Source organism: Oncorhynchus masou, chromosome 26, assembly GCF_036934945.1.
Source record: "Oncorhynchus masou masou isolate Uvic2021 chromosome 26, UVic_Omas_1.1, whole genome shotgun sequence".
Lineage (NCBI taxonomy): Eukaryota > Metazoa > Chordata > Actinopteri > Salmoniformes > Salmonidae > Oncorhynchus > Oncorhynchus masou.
In genome coordinates, this window is record NC_088237.1 from 12,916,902 (window position 1) to 12,939,344 (window position 22,443).

The following is a 22,443-nucleotide window of genomic DNA, read 5'->3' on the forward strand; positions in this document are numbered from 1 at the left end:
TTATTCGACCATGCTGGTCATTTATGAACATTTGAACATCTTGGCCATGTTCTGTTATAATCTCTACCCGGCACAGCCAGAAGAGGACTGGCCACCCCACATAGCCTGGTTCCTCTCTAGGTTTCTTCCTAGGTTTTGGCCTTTCTAGGGAGATTTTCCTAACCACCGTGCTTCTACACCTGCATTGCTTGCTGTTTGGGGTTTTAGGCTGGGTTTCTGTACAGCACTTTGAGATATCAGCTGATGTACGAAGGGCTATATAAATACATTTGATTTGATTTGATTTGATTTGGAACATCTCTGGCTTTGTGACCATGTCTCTGTTGCTGTGTGTGCGTGTGTGTGTGTGACCGTTCACGTGTGTGTGACCGCTCTACTCCTACAGAGGTGATAATTGTATAAATAACCTAGGGAGGGATGGGAGAGGATGAGAGCAGCCTGGGTAGCAGTGACTAACTCAATCACACAGGGACAGTAGAGGGAGTCACCATAACAATAACACAATAACATAACAACTCCACAGCTACCTGGCTAGGTCTGGTGAGTGTTCAGTGGAAGAGTGGAAGAGCTGGTGTCAAGACCCCCTTGTATTTGTCACTTGTGAAATCTGAGGGACCAGGCAGGAACATCCCCTGTTAGGGCCGAGAGTTGTGAAACCCTGTTCTATTTAGGGACAGATGGTGTTTTATCTTCTTTTCGGAGATGGAGATGGACCTCATTCCTTGAAGTCCAGACGTTAGACAAAACTTTACAATAAATCCATGTTGAGTTTCCTGAGACCACCTAACAGCAGTCGCCAGGGCGGATCAGTGTTTTGACCTGTTAACCAATACAGCACGTTCTTCCTGTCAAAAGGTCATCCCTGCCGTGTCAGAGTAGACCCATAATGGGCACCTCTTGTCATAGCAGAGTTGAGCCATAATGGACGCCAGTTGCTTGTCAATGTCAACATGCCGCTCTCGCTGCAACAAGATCTCATAGTTTCCCCTCGAAATTCAACGTATTATGGATGAACGTCTGTTTTTGAAGCATTAATTCCGCGTGGTTATAGGGTTAAAACAGAAACAACTCAAAGGGTAACAGTTTAGGCCGGGGGTATTCAAATTCTTACCCTATGAAGTTCAGAGTCTGCTGGTTTTCGGTTCTACCTGATAATCAATTGCACCCTCCCGGTGTCCCAGGTCAAAATCAGTCCCTGATTCGGGGGGAACAATGAAAACAATTCATTTGAGGGGTTTGAGCATTCATTCCGATTGGTTAAGGTTAGGGCTATGGTTTGGGAAAGGCTTAAAACAAAATAATTAAAAACAACGCAATTGTCACGACTTCTGCCGAAGTCGTTGCCTCTCCTTGTTCGGGCGGTGCTCGGCGTTCGACGTCACCGGTCTTCTTGCCATCATTGATCCATTTTTCATTTTCCATTGGTTTTGTCTTGTCTTCCCACACACCTGTTTTCAATCCCATTCATTACCTGTTGTGTATGTAACCCTCTGTTTCCCCTCATGTCTTTGTCAGAGATTGTTTATCGTCAGTGTAGTGTTTTTTTGTATAGGTGCGCGACGGGTCTTCGTACCCATATTTATTTATATTCATTTTTCTATTTAGTGTTATGGAGCATGTTACTTGGACATTATTAAAAGACTCCATTTTACACTCCGTTTGACTCTCCTGCGCCTGACTTCCCTGCCACCTATACACATATGTCTGACAGCAATATTAGCATCAATTATTCTCACGGCTTGCTAGAGCATTGTGATCTGCGGTGGTGCAGTGTTCTAAGCAGCAAGCTCCAGCTCCTGGAGAGTTCTCGGCAATCACTTGTAAAAAAAAAAAATGTGAATGTGGAGGAAGGCATATATCGACGTTCTCAGGACCTTTTCAAACGTCCGAAATTGAAGTTTATTTCTAGTGATCAGGCTGCTCTCCAATATTCCTGGCCCCCTACAGCTCATTTCATTTTACCTCTCTTTCCTTTCAGTTCCGTTCCTCTCCTCTCCTCTCTACTCTCTGTTTCCGGTCTATACCAGTTCAGCAGACAAAAAGGTTTAGTTTAGTAAAAGGCACGTCCACAGCAGTAGGCTGAGCTCTTGGTTAAATGTGGAAGACACCCTTTTCTTTACGGTACAGAGCATAGCTGGATTTACTGTAAGCAACATCATTAGAATCAGATCCAAGTGCCAAGAATCACTCTCCACAGCCCTGGGAAATAACAGACACACACACACACACACACTCCCCTAACACACTCCCCTAACAGCCATGGCCAATTACACAGTGCTCAGGGAAAGCGTCACAACATTCAATCTGGTATTTCCTGTCCTGAATTACTGCAAAAACATAAACTGTAGTTTCTTTCTGACCATTATTTTCCTCTGGAACTTTTTTCACACCTTTGCAACTGAGAGGAGAGGTTTTTTACCATTCATATTTCATAGTGAAGCCATTTCAACCAGGGAATCTGTGAAAGTAAATAGCCACTATAAACTGTGCTTCATAGGGTGAATCTCAATTGTCTAAAGTGGTATCCTTCCCAAAGCTACGTTCCTTTCCTACAGATGTTGGATTTTAATTTGACCTATATCGTCACAGCAAAATAAATCCTGCAGCAACAGTGTAGTCCATAATGTTGCTTGATTGATGGATAGGCAACGCCAAAAGTATGCTACGTGAAAAGTGAAATACTGTTAATATAACCGTGTCTTAGTGTGGGTTTTCATAGAATTTACGTAAATCACAAAGTGTGTATGTGTAAAATTCTGAGCAACAAAAGAGTGATCAAATGAAGATCCTACATCTAAATGCACTGATGTGAAAGTACTGGATTTGTGAACCTAGTAGATATCCACCATATCCCTCTAGCAGGTTCGTTTTTTTCCGTCATTAATCTTGCTCTGGAGGCAGCTATGCAGAGTGGTCACCAGCTGGCATTGCCACAAAGTCATAAAATCTGATTTTCGAAATTAAGACCAAAGAGCACATTTTAGTTTTCCTACATTTTTACAATATAGCCAATTTTGACTTTGCAACTGACCTATCTAAACAGTTCGGCTTCCAGGACAAGACTACTGACAATAAACGTCAACCTGCATCACTCTAACACATTCTGTGCATTTAGGTCAGAGCAAATGAAGGAGAGGAGACAAGGAGAGGAAGCCACTATATACCATTGAGACACAGCACTAGTTAGTTTTATGACTTTGTCGACGTGTGTCTGTGTGTTTCATCACAAGCTTCAGGGTTAGATGTGGCAAAAAGGAAGAGAGCGCACAGTAACTCTATATTGAGTGATTTATTTTGAGCGTGAGCGAGAGGAGAGAGGGTAAGTGGACGGGAGACCTTGCAAATCCTTTGTGTGGGAGGCTTCCGCATACTCCATCTCTCTCTCCTCTCTCTATCTCTCATGTCTCTGTCGGCCTCCAATAATACTCCCTCTCAGTGTTCGGTAAACAGAGCAGCATCATAAACAACCGACCGCAGCAGAGCACAGGACGGACATTTCCCACATTCTCAGGTCAAACGGCTGTGTGATCAGATGAGATACCAGATAAATAAATCTCTCTCTCTCTCGCACACAAACACAGATTCAAAAACAGCACTTCGGAGATGTTTTATAGCAGTACAGAGAGTTGAAACAGGGATAGACACCGTTGTCCCATTGCTGTACAGAAACTCTTATGTAAGCAGTACAACTGATTCATCCTGATCATCTTGCTTACTTAAACACCTCATATTAACTCCTCAAACACCGTGAACCTGATGACTGACTCAACAAACAGATCGAACAGCAATGCGGAAAGAGAGAGCTAAAAGATTCCTCAAAGTGGCCTGACGCTCTGATACCCTAGCTATGGGCCCTGGTCAAAAGTAGTGCACTACATAGGGAATAGGGTACCATTTGAGACGCGGCCTATCTCTATTGCTGTGCGAAATCAGCTCAACCTGAACAAAACCCATTAGAGCTCTCTTCACTCAGGTCTTTAACGACATCCTGTGGTTGCGACATTCAACCATTACCTGGCAGTAATGGACTCTGTGTGGCTGGCTCATGTCCCTGGGAGAGAGAAAGCGAGGGACGGAGGGAGGGCGGGTGCGAGCGAGAGAGAGAACGCTACTGTTGATAACAAGATAGAGAGTGTGTGCATCGCCTTTACGTGAGTATGTGTGTATTTAGGCCAATCAAGTGATAGTGGGAGCAGTTATAGCGGAGACAGAGATCAGGGAGTAGAGAAGTATTGATCTTGATGGGTTTAAACACAGGTCGCAGACAGACCAAGAACACAGAGAGAAGTCACTGAGTGCACGCACACACACACACACACACACACACACACACACACACACACACACACACACACACACACACACACACACACACACACACACACACACACACACACACACACACACACACACACACACACACACACACACGAGAGACCCAAGGGAACAGCTTGTCAATATCTGTCATTGATTGAACAGCTGTAGGGTTTGTACAAGAAGCATGTACTGTAAACCCAGGCCTTTATTTCACAGTAACTACATTACCTATGTGATTCTGCATACAGGTTTAAAACTGCATATAGAGGAAGAAGGCTATGCAAACTAAAGGAATCTATTTTCCACTACACTAGAGAGCAGCGTTTGTTCTTTCCATCGGAATGGGACGTGTTCTCTTCCTCTCTTTCTTTTTTTCTCATCATTTCTCCTCAGAGACACTAAAAGGCACATGAGACCAGTTCAGGCGTGAGCACGGCTGTGTGTAATGTGTGAGTGTGTGTGGTAGTGTGTGTGTGTACATGCATGTGTCTATGTGCACGTGTGCGTGTCTGTATGTGTGTGTGTACAGATGGTGTGCTGGGTCCACAGGCAGAACTGAGTTAGCCAGGTGGAAAATGAACAGCCCGACAGTTACAGACTGGCTGACATCCAAACTGCAGCACTCCACTATTACTACAGTCAACAATACACTAATACGGTATTACTACAGTACTCTACACTGTTACCACAGTCAACAATACTCTAATACGGTATTACTATAGTACTCTACACTATTACCACAGTCAACAATGCTCTAATACAGTATTACTACAGTACTCTACACTATTACCACAGTCACCAATACTCTAGTACGGTATTACTACAGTACTCTACACTATTACCACAGTCAACAATACTCTAATACGGTATTACTACAGTACTCTACACTATTACCCCAGTCAACAATACTCTAATACGGTATTACTACAGTACTCTACACTATTACCACAGTCAACAATACTCTAATACGGTATTACCCCGGTACTCTACACTATTACCACAGTCAACAATACTCTAATGAGCTATTACTAGAGTACTCTACACTATTACTACAATCGACAATACTCTAATACGGTATTACCCCGGTACTCTACACTATTACCACAATCAACAATACTCTAATACAGTATTACTACAGTAATCTGGTCTACACTATTACTACAGTCAACAATACTCTAATACAGTTTTACTACAGTACTCTGGTCTACACTATTACTATAGTCAACTATTACTATAGTCAATGGTACTCTAATACAGTATTACGGCAGGACTCTAGTCTACACTATAACTACAGTAAATATGACTCTAATACAGTATTATCACAGTACTCTACACCAGGGTTCTCCAACCCTGTTCCTGGAGAGCTACCCTCCTGCTACCCTCCGACCCCAGTTGTAATTAACCTGATTCAGCTAATTATTGGAATCAGCTGTACTAGATTGGGGTTGGAGTGAAAACCTACAGGATGGTAGCTCTCCAGGAACAGGGTTGGAGAGCCCTGCTCTACACTATTACTACAGTCAATAACATTCACTGACACAGTACAATACTCACACATTCCGATAGCTACAGAACAATCAGAAGAAATTAGTCAAATAAAAGTGCAATAATAAAACTTCGTAGTAAAGTTATCCTCTGACGAAGGGTGGTTTATCCTACTTTCAGAAGGATATACCAGAATGGGGCGGCAGGTAGCCTAGTGGTTAGAGCATTGGACTAGTAACCGAAAGGTTGCCAGATTGAATCCCTGAGCTGACAAGGTAAAAATCTGTCATTCTGCCCTTGAACAAGGCAGTTAACCCACTGTTGCTAGGCCGTCATTGAAGATAAGTATTTGTTCTTAACTGACTTGCCTAGTTAAAAAAAAGGATGGCTGCTGTTTTATGCGCTCCAAACCAATTGTGCTATTGTGTGCGTTTTTTCGCATTGTTTGTAAATTATTTTGTACATAATTGTAACGGCTCTCGTTTGTAGAATGAAGAGTGGACCAAGGCGCAACGTGGTAGGCGTACACCGTCTTTTTATGGACGACACCAAAACAAAATAACAAAGACAAAAAAACGAAAAATGCATCATTCTGGCAGGCAACAGTAACTAAACAGAAAACTAGATCCCACAAAACCCAAAAGGAAAATGCCAACTTACATATGATCTCCAATCAGAGACAATGATAGACAGTTGCCTCTGATTGGGAACCACACTCGGCCAAAAACAAAGAAATAGTAAACATAGACTTTCCCACCTGAGTCACACCCTGACCTAACCAAACATAGATAATAATAAGGATCTCTAAGATCAGGGTGTGACAATAATGTTGATTCGACCGAAAAGAGCTTCTGTAAATCAGAACAGCGATTACTCACCTCTTTAATGAATCTGACGAGAAGGACATAATGTTGCTCCCAGAAAAAGCCCAAATCCCTGTTATTCACATGAAGAAAATAAGGAAATACAGGGGGCGGAAATCAAGAGGCCTTGTGAGAAATTGTCGACGAGTGGGTAACCCACCTCCACCATCCGTTCTATTGGCCAACGTGCAATCACTGGAGAATAAACTGGATGAGCTTCGTTCGAGACTATCCTACCAATGGGAAATTAAAAACTGTAATATCTTATGTTTCACCGAGTCGTGGCTGAACGACGACACAGAGCCATATAAGTCATAAGCAAACAAGAAAATGCTCATCCAGAAATGGCATTCCTAATAACTGGGGCCTTTAATGCAGGCAAACTTGAATCCGTTTTACCTCATTTTTACCAGTACGTCACATGTGCACCCAGAGGAAAAAAACACCTTTACTCCACACACAGAGACATGTACAAAGTTCTCCCTCGCCCTCCATTTGGCAAATCTGAACATAATTCTATCCTCCTGATTCCTGATTACACGCAAAAACTAAAGCAGGAAGTCCCAGTGACTCACTCAATATGGAAGTGATCAGATGACGCAGATGCTACGCTACAGGACTGTTTTGCTAGCACAGACTGGAATATGAGTTTGAAGGTAGGCTTTGAAATACATCCACATCCACTCAAATGATGTCATTTAGCCTATCAGAAGCTTCTAAAGCCATGACATCATTTTCTGGAATTTTCCAAGCTGTTTAAAGGCACAGTCAACTTAGTGTTTGTAAACTTCTGACCCACTGGAATTATGATACAGTGAAATAAATGAAATAATCTGTCTGTAAACAATTGTTGGAAAAATGACTTGTTTCATGCACAAAATAGATGTCCTATCCGACTTGCCAAAACTATAGTTTGTTAACAAGAAATTTGTGGAGTGGTTGAAAAACGAGTTTTAATGACTCCAACCTAAGTATATGTAAACTTCCAAATTCAGCTGTATGTGAGAATTCTGTTCATTGACTACTGCTCAGCGTTCAACACCATAGTGCCCACAAAGCTCATCACTAAGCTACGGACCCTGGAATTAAACACCTCCCTTTGCAACTGGATCCTGGACTTCCCGACGGGCCGCCCCCAGATGGTAAGGGTAGGCAACAACACATCTGCCATGCAAATCCTCAAAATGGGGGCCCCTCAGGGGTGAGTTGCCAAGACTGTATGGCCAAACACAATAGGCCTGATCACCGACAGCGATGAGACATAGGGAGGAGGTTAGAGACCTGGCATTGTGGTGGCAGGACAACAACCTCTCCCTCAAGGTGAGAAAGACAAAGGAGATGATCGCGGACTACAGGAAGAGGAGGGCTGAACATGCCCCCGTTCAAATCGACAGGGCTTTAGTGGAGCAGGTTGAGAGTTTCAAGTTCCTTGGCGTCCACATCACCAACAAACTATCATGGTCCAAATACAACAAGAATGTTGTGAAGAAAATATTTGGCATGGGTCCCCAGATCCTCTACAGCTGCACCATCGAGAGCATCCTGAGTGGGGCATTATCACCTGGTACGGCAACTGCTTGGCATCCGACCATAACGCACTTCAGAGGGTAGTGCGTACAGCCCAGTACAACAGCCAAGCTTCCTGCCATCCAGGACCATATACTAGGCAGTGTGTTAGAGAAAGGCCCCGAAAAAATTGTCAGAGACTCCAGTCACCCAAGTTATAGACTGTTCTTTCTGCTTCAGCATTGCAAGCGCTGCTGGAGCGCAAAGTCTAGGTCCAAAAGGCTCCTTAACAGCTTCTACCTCCAAGCCAAAAGACTTCTGAACAAGTAATCAAATGGTCACCCAGACTATTTGCATTGAAACCCACCCCCTTTTGTTTTTACACTGCTGCTACTCGCTGCTTATTATCTATGCATAGTCACTTTACTCCTACCTACATGTACAAATTTACCTCAATTTCTTTTTTTCTTACTTTAGTTTATTTAGTTAATATTTTCTTAACTCTATTTTCCTAAAACTGCACAATGTTCCTGCCGCTCTGCCCTGTTGTGAACTTTGGAGTAGCTTCCCCAAACCCTTCCTCACTGTTTCTGGATTACTGTTAGGCTAGTGTCAGGCTACCTATGTTCTACTGACTTCAACAGGTGATGTGAACCAGTGTGCCATCATTTGCATTTCAATGTATAGTTTGCCATTAGGCAGGCACAGATCTCTTCAAATCCTCTAGGGGTGGAAGCCCAAACTGACCTGCTTCTCTGTCAGACACACTATTTTTGAAGCAGGTACAGATATGCATACCACATAACAGATACGATTCTATGTTTCTTTACATGGGATTTGAACTCACAACCTCCTGGTTCACGGCATTCTTAACTTCCTGACACACCACCACGTCTGTGTCAGCTATCTGATTATTCTCTCATCATTGATTTGATTGACTTATTCTAGGGTTTTCTGTTTTAATGTTGATCCTTAATCACTATGATAAATCAAATCGTTTTTCTGGAGTTTACTTTTAACAGAGCTGCATTTCACTTTCAAGTGTAAAGTATAGGAATACAGGTGACACTGACGTGACGTTGCAGAAAGCGTGGAATTCTATGAACCAAGAGGTTGTGAGTTCCAATCCCAGGTGAGGACGTGTTGAATAATAATTTCCATATAAATGCACAATGTAATCAAGTATGTTGAAAACATTCTGTGTTAAAAGCACAATTTTAATGTGTGGGCGTTCCTAACTTACGTCTTGTCACGTTAAAGCTATGTTTGGGCTAACCAAAAATGTTATGTTCAGGTATCACTTTGACCGAAAAGTTTAGTAAACTATAAAAGTCCGTGGAACCAGTTACTAAATAATAATTTGTTGAATCAACAACAACAACAACAAAAAGTACAGTGTACACAGATGTAAACATACACACCGGTAAAGAGTCCACCTGTTTGGGAGGATGGGTGGTCTCCTGATAGCATCTCATGGTACCCGATGTGTACGCCTTGTTCATCATAGCACCAATGCACACAACCAGGGACCACTGCCTAACACTAAACACCCGATGCCTGACTCCTGAATCTCTTCCTCTCGGCCGCAGTAGCTGCCCTACTATGGTGCCTGTCCTCCCTCCACCTCAGAAAGTAAACTGTCACTCTTCTCTTCTCTCCCTCTCTCTTTCCCTTCCTCTCTCACACCCTTCTCTCCTCTGCCCCAACTGTACCACATATGCAGTCAGTCCCGACAACCCTCTGGGCCTCGCCTGCTCCTGCCTCAGCCAATCTTGTGAGAGAATGCTCCTAGGTGCTCCTCCACTCGTCGCTCCGCCGAGGTGGGCAGACAGACAGGAAGCATTTATATAGAAAATAGCCTGTTGCTAGGAGACGCAGGGATAAAGAGCAAAGTGAGTCCTACACAATAAAAATAGTTATTTGGGTTAAATTGGACGCAAAAACGCGTCATCCCGTCCTACGAGTTTCCCTTTTATTATTAATAGTGTGAAAAGACAGGAAATAATACAAGTAGGTTATTTGCATTAGTACAGTGCTACCCACACATCACAGACATGTCTCAGTAGTCTAAAGTGGCTTCATCCTCTCCTCGTGTCCTCTCTCTTTCATCTTCTGTCACACTGAAGACACAGCTGAGAGCAATAGGATGAGGCTTTTTACCAGGTATTTGCTTTCACTAGTACAACGCTTTCTCATGAGTAAACAATGAATAAGGAGCGATGAAGGGGAGGATATGAGCAGAAGAGATGAGGAGAGGAAGCCACGTTAAACTATTGAGAGCATGGCAGTGCATTCATCAATCAAATGTATTTTATACAGCCCTTTTTAAGAGCAGCAGCTGTCACAAAGGGCTATACAGATAACACGATCTCACAGTGTGACACGGTTTGACTTCGGTATTGTAACACAGACGCTGGGAGACGAGAAGCAAGTATGGGTGTGGATTTAATAATAAATAAACATGGAACTAAACACGAACAGCATCTGGACATAAGAACAGGAAAATAACAACAAGGCTGACTGGGGAAGGAACCTGAGGGAGTGACAGGTAGAAGGATGGAAATCATGGAAGTGATGCAGTCCAGGTGAGTCTCATGAGGGGCAGGTGCACGTAACGATGGTGACAGGTGTGTGTATTAATCACCACACTGGCGAAAATGAGCGCCGGAGAGGGGGAGTGGGAGTAAACATGACAGGTATTCAAGTGTTTTCCAGGTTTAGGAATTCATTCTGAATGGGTACGGTAAGGGTGCTGGGACTGAGCACGTGACCCTCAGAGCCCGGAGCTCGCTGGTTTATCCTATCCACTATCCCCATCCGCAATGCCTCAGCAAGCCGCAAGCCTACCTAATGGTAATAGTCACACTGTTGCCCCTAGTGGCCAGTTTTAAAGGCATCTCCCGACACCCTGGGTACCTGGACGAATGTCAAATATCGCCTTGGATCTCGAGTGACCTGGCTGGACACCCAATCTAAAACACCAAAGAGCAAGCAATGCAGATGTAGAAGCACAGAGGCTAAGAAAAAATCCCTGGAAAGGCAGGAACCTATGAGGAACCGGGTTCCGAGGGGTGGCCAGTCCTCTTCTGGCTGTGCCGGGTGGTGATTATAAGATTACATGGTCATGTAGGCAAGATCTTTGTTCAAGACGTTGAAATGTTCGTAGATGACCAGCAGGGTCAACAGTTCAACACCTCAGGAGTAAATGTCAGTTGGCTTTGCATAGCCGAGCATTCATATCAGCGACTGAAGAGACACTGTGGGATACATTCTCTTTCTAGACCTGCTCTTTCTGAACTAAAATACACACATATAGACACTCCCATTCCCAGATGGGACAAGACTGGAATAATGTCAATATCCCAATATCCCAATGCTTATGCACACTCAGACACATTGTTCAGCCAGTTCTAGTGTCATTGTTCCTGCTATCAGTACCAAGCCTCCAGATTCTACAAGGGCTCAATACATTCTCCTCCTGCCAACCCAATCTCTCACAGACACGACACAATGTGGAAGGTTGTGATTGACTGGTCGATCAGTGTGTGCGTGTCTGTCTGTCTGTCTGTCTGTCTGTCTGTCTGTCTGTCTGTCTGTCTGGGGGCATGGTGTGTTGAAGAAGAAAATACAAAACACACAACGATTTAACCAGTGATGGAATGCATGCCCTGTGCCACTGAGTAACTCATCACATTATACACCAAGTTTTAACTTTTAACGTATTCTGACTGGGGAAGGAACATGAGGGACTGGAATAATATCCCAATTTGGTGATTCTACAAGGGCTCAATACATTCTCCTCCTGCCCTCCCCCTACCGTCCGTCCGTCCGTCCGTCCGTCTGTCCGTCTGTCAGCGTGTGTGTGTGTGTGTGTACGCCCGTCCGTGTATGTGTGTGTGTGTGTGTGTTTGTGTGTGTGTATCTGTCCGTGTGTGTGTGTGTGTGTGTGTGTGTGTGTGTGTGTGTGTGTGTGTGTGTGTGTGTGTGTGTGTGTGTGTGTGTGTGTGTGTGTGTACGTGTGTGTATCCGTGTGTGTGTGTGTACGTGTGTGTACGTGACTGAGTGTGTAAGCCACTGTCATAGAGATCTTTCCAGGAATAAGATACTTGATCTACAGTATCTTACCCACAATTCTCATCTGTCCTTTTCACAAACTCTGAGCCAATTATCAAAATCACCCTACAATAATCTCCAGTTATTCCCCATTTACTGCAGTCTACAGAGTTGCATATCCTACTGTATGCCTATAGCATCACCATCATCTCTAATAATAACTGGAGGAAGGGGGATACCTAGTCAGTTGCACAACAGAATTCATTCAACCGAAATGTGTCTTCCACATTTAACCCAACCCCTCTGAATCAGAGAGCTGCTGGGGGGGCTGCCTTATATATCATTTTTGGATAAAAAGACGTGCCCGTTTTAAGCGCAATATTTTGTCACAAAAAGATGCTCGACTATGCATATAATTGATAGCTTTGGAAAGAAAACACTCTGACGTTTCCAGAACTGCAAAGATATTCTCTGTGCGTGCCCTAGAACGTGAGCTACAGGCAAAACCAAGATGAAACGGCATCCAGGAAATCAGCAGGATTTTTGAGGCTCCGTTTTCCATTGTCTCCTTATATGGCTGTGAATGTGAGAGGAATGAGCCTGCCCTTTCTGTCGTTTCCCCAAGGTGTCTGCAGCATTGTGACGTATTTGTAGGCATATCATTGGAAGATTGACCATAAGAGACCACATTTACCAGGTGTCCGCCCGGTGTCCTGCGCCGAAATTGGTGCGCAAACTTCAGCTGCAAGTATTTTTCCATGGAATTCAGAGAAGAAAGCAGGCTTCCACGAACGATATATCAATGAAGAGATATGTGAAAAAACACCTTGAGGATTGATTCCAAACAACGTTTGCCATGTTTCGGTCGATATTATGGAGTTAATTCGGAAAAAGTTTGACGTTTTGGTGACTGAATTTTCGGTTCGTTTCGGTAGCCAAATGTGATGCACAAAACAGAGCGATTTCTCCTACACAAAGATTCTTTCAGGAAAAACTGAACATTTGCTATGTAACTGAGAGTCTCCTCATTGAAAACATCCGAAGCTCTTCAAAGGTAAATGATTTTATTTATTTGGTTATCTGGTTTTTGTGAAAATGTTGCGTGCTAAATGCTACTCAAAATGCTAAGCTAGCTTAGCATACTCTTACACAAATTAGTGAATTGCTATGGTTCAAAAGCATATTTTGAAAATCTGAGATGACAGTGTTGTTAAGAAAAGGCTAAGCTTGAGAGCAGGCGCATTATTTTAATTTTATTTGCGATTTTCAGAAATCGTTAACGTTACATTATGCTAATGAGCTTGAGGCTATAACTGTATACAGGTTTTTTTCATAGCCAAACGTGAACAAAACGGAGCGATTTGTCCTACACAAATAATATTTTTTTGAAAAACTGAACATTTGCTATCTAACTGAGAGTCTCCTCATTGAAAACATCTGAAGTTCTTCAAAGGTAAATGATTTTATTTGAATGATTTTCTTGTTTTTGTGAAAATGTTGCTGGCTGAATTCTAGGCTTATAGCTATGTTAGCAATCAATACTCTTACACAAAAGCTTGAGAGCAAATATATTTATTTCATTTCATTTGCGATTTTCATGAATAGTTAACGTTGCATTATGCTAATGAGCTTGAGGCTATAAATAGAATCCCGGATCCGGGATTGCGCGACGCAACAGGTTAATAGACATTATTGGTGCCCAGGGAGCAGTTGTTGTTGGGGGTTAACTGCCTTGTTCAAGGGCAGAATGGCAGATTTTTCCAATTGGCCAGCTCGGGATTTTAACTATTGACTTTTCAGTTACTGAGATTGAAACGGATCTAGGATTAGTTTATCCTCCCCTAATCCTAACCTTAACCACTAGAGAAACTAGTTGATCTAAACTGACTTTAGATCAATGTCGAGGCAATTTTATGTTGCTCCGTAATTGCCTGACTCTTAAAACAAAACAAGCCTCCTAAAGGAACGTATTTAAGTATTTCCTGATCAGACCGAGACAGCAGTTGCCCCATCTGACCAGGGGGGAGGGAGAGAGGGGGAGAGAGGCGGAAAGGAGGAAAGGAGGGGATATGCACACAAGCACTGGTCAGTCAGGTGGAGAAGTGAGAAGTAGCGTTATCGATTTCTCACTCCGTCAGTGTTCATTCAATACGGTTAGAGACAGAAGTATTCTCCATCCTTTCTCCCCCTCTCCTCCCTCCCCATCACTGTACTGACCTGAAGTGTTCATTCAATAAAGGGTTAGAAAAAGAAGCATGTTCCCCCTTCCTCCCCTTCTCTGTCCTACCTGGGATCCCCGGGCACCCCTCTTGTGGTCCCATTCAGTCTGTGAGATCATCTGGAGACGAGAGAGAGACACCAGTTTAGAGTGCATTCACCATTACCCTCCAGTCTACTCCAGTCTACTACTGTATTACAGTATCTTCTTCTCTATCATCCTCCACTATCTCTCCAAGCCCCCCCCCCTCTCCCTCCGCTGAGGGCTAAAAATAAATGCGAGGCGGTGCTGATGAAGAAAAGAGCGCATTACCTACGCTTGCAGGCTTCATCTTCATCTACGTCCCCCTCTCATTCCTCCCTCCTATTCCTCTATTCAACACTTTGTATTTTGTTCAACAAGGCTTTAATGTCATTTCACAGTGAGGCTGGGGCGTACCGAGCCTTTCAGCACAGCATAATGGCCTCTGCCAGGCTAAAACTTTAATCACTCTAATTAGCAAATAGACAACACACAGTACTAACATAGACACACACTAACCTCCCTCCTGAAGGCACGCCATTCTAAGTGCAGGCTCATTTACACTCGCATCGCCAGACAGGAAGCATCGCAGAATCAACATCACAGCATCATTGCCATTTTGCTGGCAGATACAGAGACTAGTTTACCCTGGCATAATCTTCATGGTAAGGCAGGGGCAGGAGAATTATCTTTTTTTTTTATTTAACCTTTATTTATTTAACAAGTCAATTAAGAACGAATTCTTACTTACAATGATGGCCTACCAGGGAACAGTGGGTAAAATGCCTTGTTCAGGGGCAGAAGGACATATTTTTACCTTGTCAGCTCGGGGATTCGATCCAGCAGCCTTTGCGGTTATTGGCCCAATGCTCTAACCACTAGGCTTCCTGCCTCGAAGAGGGAATCCATAAACTGACTGAAATATACAGTAGCTTGAATATCCCCACTGTTTGAACCGATGTACAACAAGGTGAAGGAGTCCCTCTAAAATCAGTTACATTGCCTCTGATTTGAGTATCTGCTTGCAGGGAGCAAAAAGAGGTGTCCTTGTATTATAAGTGTCCAGTCTTTTGCAGTCTGATGGGGCGACTTAACTCAGCTGTTGAGAATGAGTCCTGCATTGATGAGCTGACTGTGTCTGTGGGCGGCCGGCTGTGCGTTACCTACAGTAACATTACGTAACAATTCTTATTGGTGGGGTCCTCACCCAGATTCCCATTGAGCCACAAACTCAACCTCCATTATTTTAACACAACCTTTTCAAAAAGACAGAGAGAGTCAATGGAAACAACATTTATTTATAAAAGGATCATTCCGATACTTTTTCTCTGGTTTCTTTTTTTTTTTGCCTCTTCCAACTCTTCCACTCTCGTCCTTTGGCGAAGAGGAGAGGCTGGTACTGTAGTCGTCTTCCTCCCTCAGTAACACTGACCCCAGTCTTTGTCCTGAGTCCCCTTACCCTAACCCCTACGAATGACAACTCAACGCCAGTCAAGCCCCTAACCACCACTCAACATCCTGGTTAACTAGACAGGTGTTGTATCTACTTAATACAGCTGGGGAAAAAATACATATTCTGCTTCTAGTCCACATATGTGTTATCTCCCTCTGACCACACTGTAGTTAGCTGCGTATGTCGTTACAATATATGTACACACACATAGGTTTTAATACCAGGAAACATACAGAGAGGCTAATAATCAGAGAAAGACCCACCTGATCTTCTCCGTGGTTGGATGGTGAGTCTCAGCCAAATAGCCATTAAGTTAACCAAGTCTACAATGTAGGCTATGTCCGACAGCTTTGAGCTTCTCTCATCTGTCAAAGACTTCTCTCAAGTGTCAACATTGTTTATGACAGTTTTCCTAGACTTCCAATAAAAACCTGCAGGTCTATATGTTATATTATGGTCTGTCTGGGCTGTTTTCCTACAAGTCCAGCAGAGTAACTTTAAGTAAAAATAGAGGCCCGGGGCTGTACCTTTCATTTGATTGAGTTCTCTGGTAAAATCATTAGAGAAGTAGCATTTGAAACAGAGCAGTGTTCCTTTCCATGGTTTAGGATTTTAAACTGTTTCCAGTTTTATCCAGGGACCGCTTTAATGTATCATATAAATAATAGAGGCATTTAGGAGACACTTTTATCCAAAGTGACTTACAGTTGACACATGATACAGTAGCCCACTAAGGAATCAAACCCACTATACTCCAGTGATAGAGACTGTGTACTAGTCACTGCACGCTAATCAACTGAGCCATCAGAACCAACCAGTTCTAAACAAGTTACCAGTAACAGAGTAACTGGGTCCCGTGTGGCTCAGTCTGAGACGGGCGCTTGCAAAGCCAGGGTTGTGGGTTCAATTCCCACGGCGGACCAGTATAAAAATGCGTGCACTGACTATTGTAAGTCACTCTGGATAAGAGCATCTGCTAAATGACTGAAATGTAAAAAAGAGGTCCCTGGTCAGAAGAACAGGATACCTCCACTGGACCACCACTGAACCAGAGGGGATTGAGTAAGCAGTGAGTGTACAGCTCATGAAAATCTAATGAGCAAACAGGGAGCCTGATATGTCCTCCTACTAACTCTCTAAGTGTTTTGTTCATTTAGACAGAAAGAGAAAAGTAGAACATTAAAGAACTCTCAGGGAGGAAGACAAAAGATGAAGGGAGCATGCTAGAGAATGAGGGAGGATGACAGAGGATGGGGAGGCAGAGGTGCAAACGAGAACTCTGTTTGTCTGTGTGTTATTAAATGACAGATGAGGCAATCTACCTAATCTGAGGATGATGATGCAGTGTGTTTAATTTACCATGAACAAAACACCAACACTGGTAATGACTCTCTCTTCTCTCCAGTCTCTCTCTCAAGTCTCTTTTTCTCTCTCTACAGCCTCAATCTCCATCTCTCTCGCTTCAGTATCTTTCTTTCTTCAGTATCTCTCTCTCTTCACTATCTCGCTCTCTCTCTCTTCACTATCTCTCTCATTCTCTCTCTTTAGTGTTTCTCTCTCTCCCTCTCTTCAGTATCTCTCTCTCTTTCTTCAGTATCTCTCTCTCTCCAGAATATCTCTCTCTCGCTAACTCTCTCTTCAGTACATCTCTCTCTTCAGTATCTCTCTCTCTCTTCAGTATATCTCTCTCTCTTCAGTATATCTCTCTCTCTCTTCAGTATATCTCTCTCTCAATTCAGTTCAATTCAAGGGGCTTTATTTGCATGGGAAACATATGTTAACATTGCCAAAGCAAGTGAAGTAGATAATATACAAAAGTGAAATAAGCAATAAAACTTAACAGCAAACATTACACTCACAGAAGTTCCAAAAGAATAAAGACATTACAAATGTCATATTATGTACACTACCGTTCAAAAGTTTGTTTTTCAAAAGAAAAGCACATTTTTTGTCCATTCAAATAACATCAAATCGATCAGAAATACAGTGTAGACATTGTTAATGTTGTAAATGACTGTTGTAGCTGGAAACAGCTTATTGTTCATGGAATATCTACATAGGCGTACAGAGGCCCATTATCAGCAACCATCACTCCTGTGTTCCAATGGCACATTGTGTTAGCAAAGTTTATCATTTTAAAAGACTAGTTGATTATTAGAAAACCTTTTTGCAATTATGTTAGCACAGCTGAAAACTATTGTTCCGATCAAAGAAGCATTATTTAGACTAGTTGAGTATCTAGAGCATCAGCATTTGTGGGATCGATTACAGGCTCAAAATGGCAGGAAACAAAGAACTTTCTTCTGAAACTCGTCAGTCTATTCTTGTTCTGCGAAATGAAGGCTATTCCATGCGAGAAATTGCCAAGAAACTGAAGATCTCGTACAACTCTGTGTACTAAAAAACATGAAAACATCACCGAATACAAACAGTGTAGCTATTCCCTCCGCAAGGCAATCAAACAAGCTAAGCATCAGTATAGAGACAAAGTAGAGTCGCAATCCAATGGCTCAGACACGAGACGTACACTTGAAGTCGGAAGATGACATACACCTTAGCCAAGTACATTTAAACTCCGTTTTTCACAATTCCTGACAATTAATCCTAGCACAAATTCCCTGTTTTAGGTCAGTTAGGATCACCACTTTATTTTAAGAATGTGAAATGTCGTAATAGCAGAGAGAATAACTTATTTCAGCTATTATTTCTTTCATCACATTCCCAGTGGGTCAGAAGTTCATATACACTCAATTAGTATTTGGTAGCATTGCCTTTAAATTGTTTAACTTGGGTCAAACATTTCGGGTAGCCTTCCACAAGCTTCCACAATAAGTTGGGTGAATTTTGGCCCATTCCTCCTGACAGAGCTCAGTCAGGTTTATAGGCCTCCTTGCTCGCACATGCTTTTTCAGTTCTGCACACACATTTTCTATAAGATTGAGGTCAGGGCTTTGTGATGGCCTCTCCAATACCTTGACATGCTGGTCCTTAAGCCATTTTGACACAACTTTGGAAGAATGCTTGGGGTCATTGTCCATTTGGAAGACCTATTTGCGACCAAGCTTTAACTTCCTGACTGATGTCTTGAGATGTTGCTTCAATAAATCTACGTTTCCATCCTCATGATGCCATCTATTTTGTGAAGTGCACCAGTCCCTCCTGCAGCAAAGCACCCCCAGAACATGATGCTGCCACCCCCGTGATTCATGGTTGGGATGGTGTTCTTCGGCTTGCAAGCCTCCCCCTTTTTCCTCCAAACATAACGATGGTCATTATGGCCAAACAGTTCTATTTTTGTTTCATCAGACCAGAGGACATTTCTTTGTCCCCATGTGCAGTTGCAAACCGTAGTCTGGCTTTTCTATTGCAGTTTTGGAGCAGTGGCTTCTTCCTTGCTGAGTGGCCTTTCAGGTTATGTCGATATACAATTTGTTTTACTGTGGATATAGATACTTTTGTACCTGTTTCCTCCAGCATCTTCACAAGGTCCTTTGCTGTTGTTCTGGGATTGCTTCTACACCTGCATTGCTTGCTGTTTGGGGTTTTAGGCTGGGTTTCTGTACAGCACTTTGAGATATCAGCTGATGTACGAAGGGCTATATAAATAAATTTGATTTGATTTGATTTGATTTGATATTCACTTTTCGCATCAAAGTATATTCATCTCTAGGAGACAGAATGCGTCTCCTTCCTGAGCGGTATGACGGATGTTTATACTTGCGTACCTTCAAGCGTTTGGAAACTGCTCCCAATGATGAACCAGACTTGAAACAATTATTATTCTTAGGTCTTGGCTGATATCCAATTTGTAAGTCACTCTGGATAAGAGCGTCTGCTAAATGACTGAAATGTAAATGTAAATATCTTTTGATTTTCCCATGTTGTCAAGCAAAGAGGCACTGAGTTTTAAGGTAGGCCTTGAAATACATCCACAGGTACACCTCCAATTGACTCAAATTATGTAAATTAGCCTATCAGAAGCTTCTAAAGCCATGACATAATTTTCTGGAAATTTCCAAGCTGTTTAAAGTCACAGTTAAGTTAGTGTATGTAAACTTCTGACCAACTGGAAGTGTGATACAGTGAATTATAAGTGAAATAATCTGTCTGTAATCAATTGTTGGAAAAATGACTTGTGTCATGCACAAAGTAGATGTCCTAACCAACTTGCCAAAACTATAGTTTGTTAACAAGAAATTTGTGGAGTTTTAATAACTCTAACCTAAGTGTATGTAAACTTCCGACTTCAACTGTATGTGGCAGGGTCTACAGTCAATCACATATTACAAATCACGGACGGGGACTTTGAACATCCAACGGAGCACCATTAAATCCATTATTGAAACATGGAAAGGAAATGGCACCACAACAAACCAGCCAAGAGAGGGCAGCCCACCAAAACTTACGGACCAGCCAAGGAGGGAATTAACCAGAGATCAACCTGAAGAAGCTGAAAAGCTCTACAGCTGAGATTGGTGTATCTGTCCATAGGACCACTTTAAGCCGTACACTCCACAGAGCTTGTCTTCATGGAAGAGTGTACATAAAATTTAAAAAAATAAATAAATAGGCACGTGGGAGACTCCCCAAACATATGAAAGAAGGTACTCTGGTCAGATGAGACTAAAATTGAGCTTTTTGGCCATCAAGGAAAACGCTATGTCTGGCACAAACCCAACATCTCTCATCACCCCGAGAACTCCTTCCCCACAGTGAAACATGGTTGTGGCAGCATCATGCTGTGGGGATTTCTTTCATCATCAGGGACAGGGAAACTGGTCAGAATTGAAGGAATGATGGATGGCACTAAATACAGGGAAATTCTTGAGGGGAAACCTATTTCAGTCTTCCAGATATTTGAGACTGGGATGGAGGTTCACCATCCAGCAGGACAATGACCCTAAGCATTCTGCTAAGGAAACATTTGAGTGGTTTAAGGTGGAACATTTAAATGTCTTGGAATGGCCTAGTCGAAGCCCAGACCTCCATCCAATTGAGAATCTGTGGTATGACTTAAAGATTGCTGTACACAAGTGGAACCCATCCAACTTGAAGGAGCTGAAGCAGTTTTGCCTTTAAGAATGGGCAAAAATCCCAGTGGCTAGATGTACCAAGCTTATAGAGACATACCCCAAGAGACTTGCAGCTGTAATTGCTGCAAAAGGTGGCTCTACAAAGTATTGACGTTGGGTGGGTGAATAGTTATGCACGCTCAAGTTCTGTTTTTTTGTTGTCTTATTTTGCATCTTCACAGTGGTAGGCATGATGTGTAAATCAAATCTTACAAACCCTCCAACAATCTATTGTAAGGCCTCCCGGGTGGCACAGTAGTTAAGGGCAATGTACTGCAGCGCCAGCTGTGCCACCAGAGACCCTGGATTCACACCCAGGCTCTGTCGTAACCGGCCGCGACCGAGAGGTCCGTGGGGTGACGCACAATTGGCCTTGCGTCGTCCGGGTTAGGGAGGGTCTGGCCGGTAGGGAAATCCTTGTCTCATCGCGCACCAGCGACTCCTGTGGCGGGCCAGGCCGGGCGCAGGTCACGCTAACCAAGGTTGCCAGGTGCACGGTGTTTCCTCCGACACATTGGTGCGGCTGGCTTCCTGGTTGGATGGCGCTGTGTTAAGAAGCAGTGCAGCTTGTTTGGGTTGTGTTTGGTAGGATGCATGACATTCAACCTTCGTCTCTCCCGAGCCAGTACGGGAGATGTCGCGATGAGACAAGATAGTAGCTACTAAACATTTGGATACCACGAAATTGGGGAGAGAAAGGGGTCAAATTCAACAAACAAAACAACAAAAAATCTATTTTAATTCTAAATTTTACTCTGCATGCATTAGTTGGTGTTTTACGTTCTACACAGAGGATATTTTTGCAGAATTCTGCATGCATAGTCTCAATTTGGTGTTTGTCCCATTTTGTGAATCTTTGTTGGTGAGCAGACCCCAGACCTCACAACCATAAAGGGCAATGGATTCTTTAACAGATTCATGTATTTTTAGCCAGATCCTAATTGGTATGTCAAATTTTATGTTCCTTTTGGAGGCATAGAAGGCCCTTCTTGCCTTGTCTGTCAGATCATTCACAGCTTTGTGGAAGTTACCTGTGGCGCGGATGTTTATGCCAATGTATGTATAGTTTTTTTGTGTGCTCTAGGGCAATGGTGTCTAGATGGAATTTGTATTTGTGGTCCTGGATACTGGACCTTTTTTGGAACACCATTATCTTGGTTACTGTCAGGGCCCAGGTCTGGCAGAATCTGTGCAGAAGATCTAGGTGCTGCTGTAGGCCCTCCTTGGATGGTGACAGAAGCACCAGATCATCATCAGCAAACAGTAGACATTTGACTTCAGATTCTAGTAGGGTGAGGCCGGGTACTGCAGACTGTTCTAGTGCCCTCGCCAATTCGTTGATATATATGTTGAACAGGGTGGGGCTTAAGCTGCATCCCTGTCTCACCCCATGGCCCTGTGGGAAGAAATGTGTGTGTTTTTGCCAATTTTAACTACACACTTTGTGTGTACATG

General features: G+C 43.0%; 1 protein-coding gene across 2 annotated transcripts in view; it reads right to left on the reverse strand.

The window, feature by feature from the left end:
• The window catches only part of LOC135514825 (cGMP-inhibited 3',5'-cyclic phosphodiesterase 3A-like), a 100,412-nt gene that overhangs the window by 32,425 nt on the left and 45,544 nt on the right, over window positions 1–22,443 (reverse strand). Inside the window, exon 2 of one of the 2 annotated variants that reach the window (XM_064938457.1) lies at window positions 14,512–14,562. The exons of the other annotated variant lie outside the window; for it this stretch is intronic. Coding sequence (XP_064794529.1) covers window positions 14,512–14,562 — 51 coding nt within the window. The remainder of the gene's footprint in view (window positions 1–14,511; window positions 14,563–22,443) is intronic. 2 annotated transcript variants of the gene reach the window in all.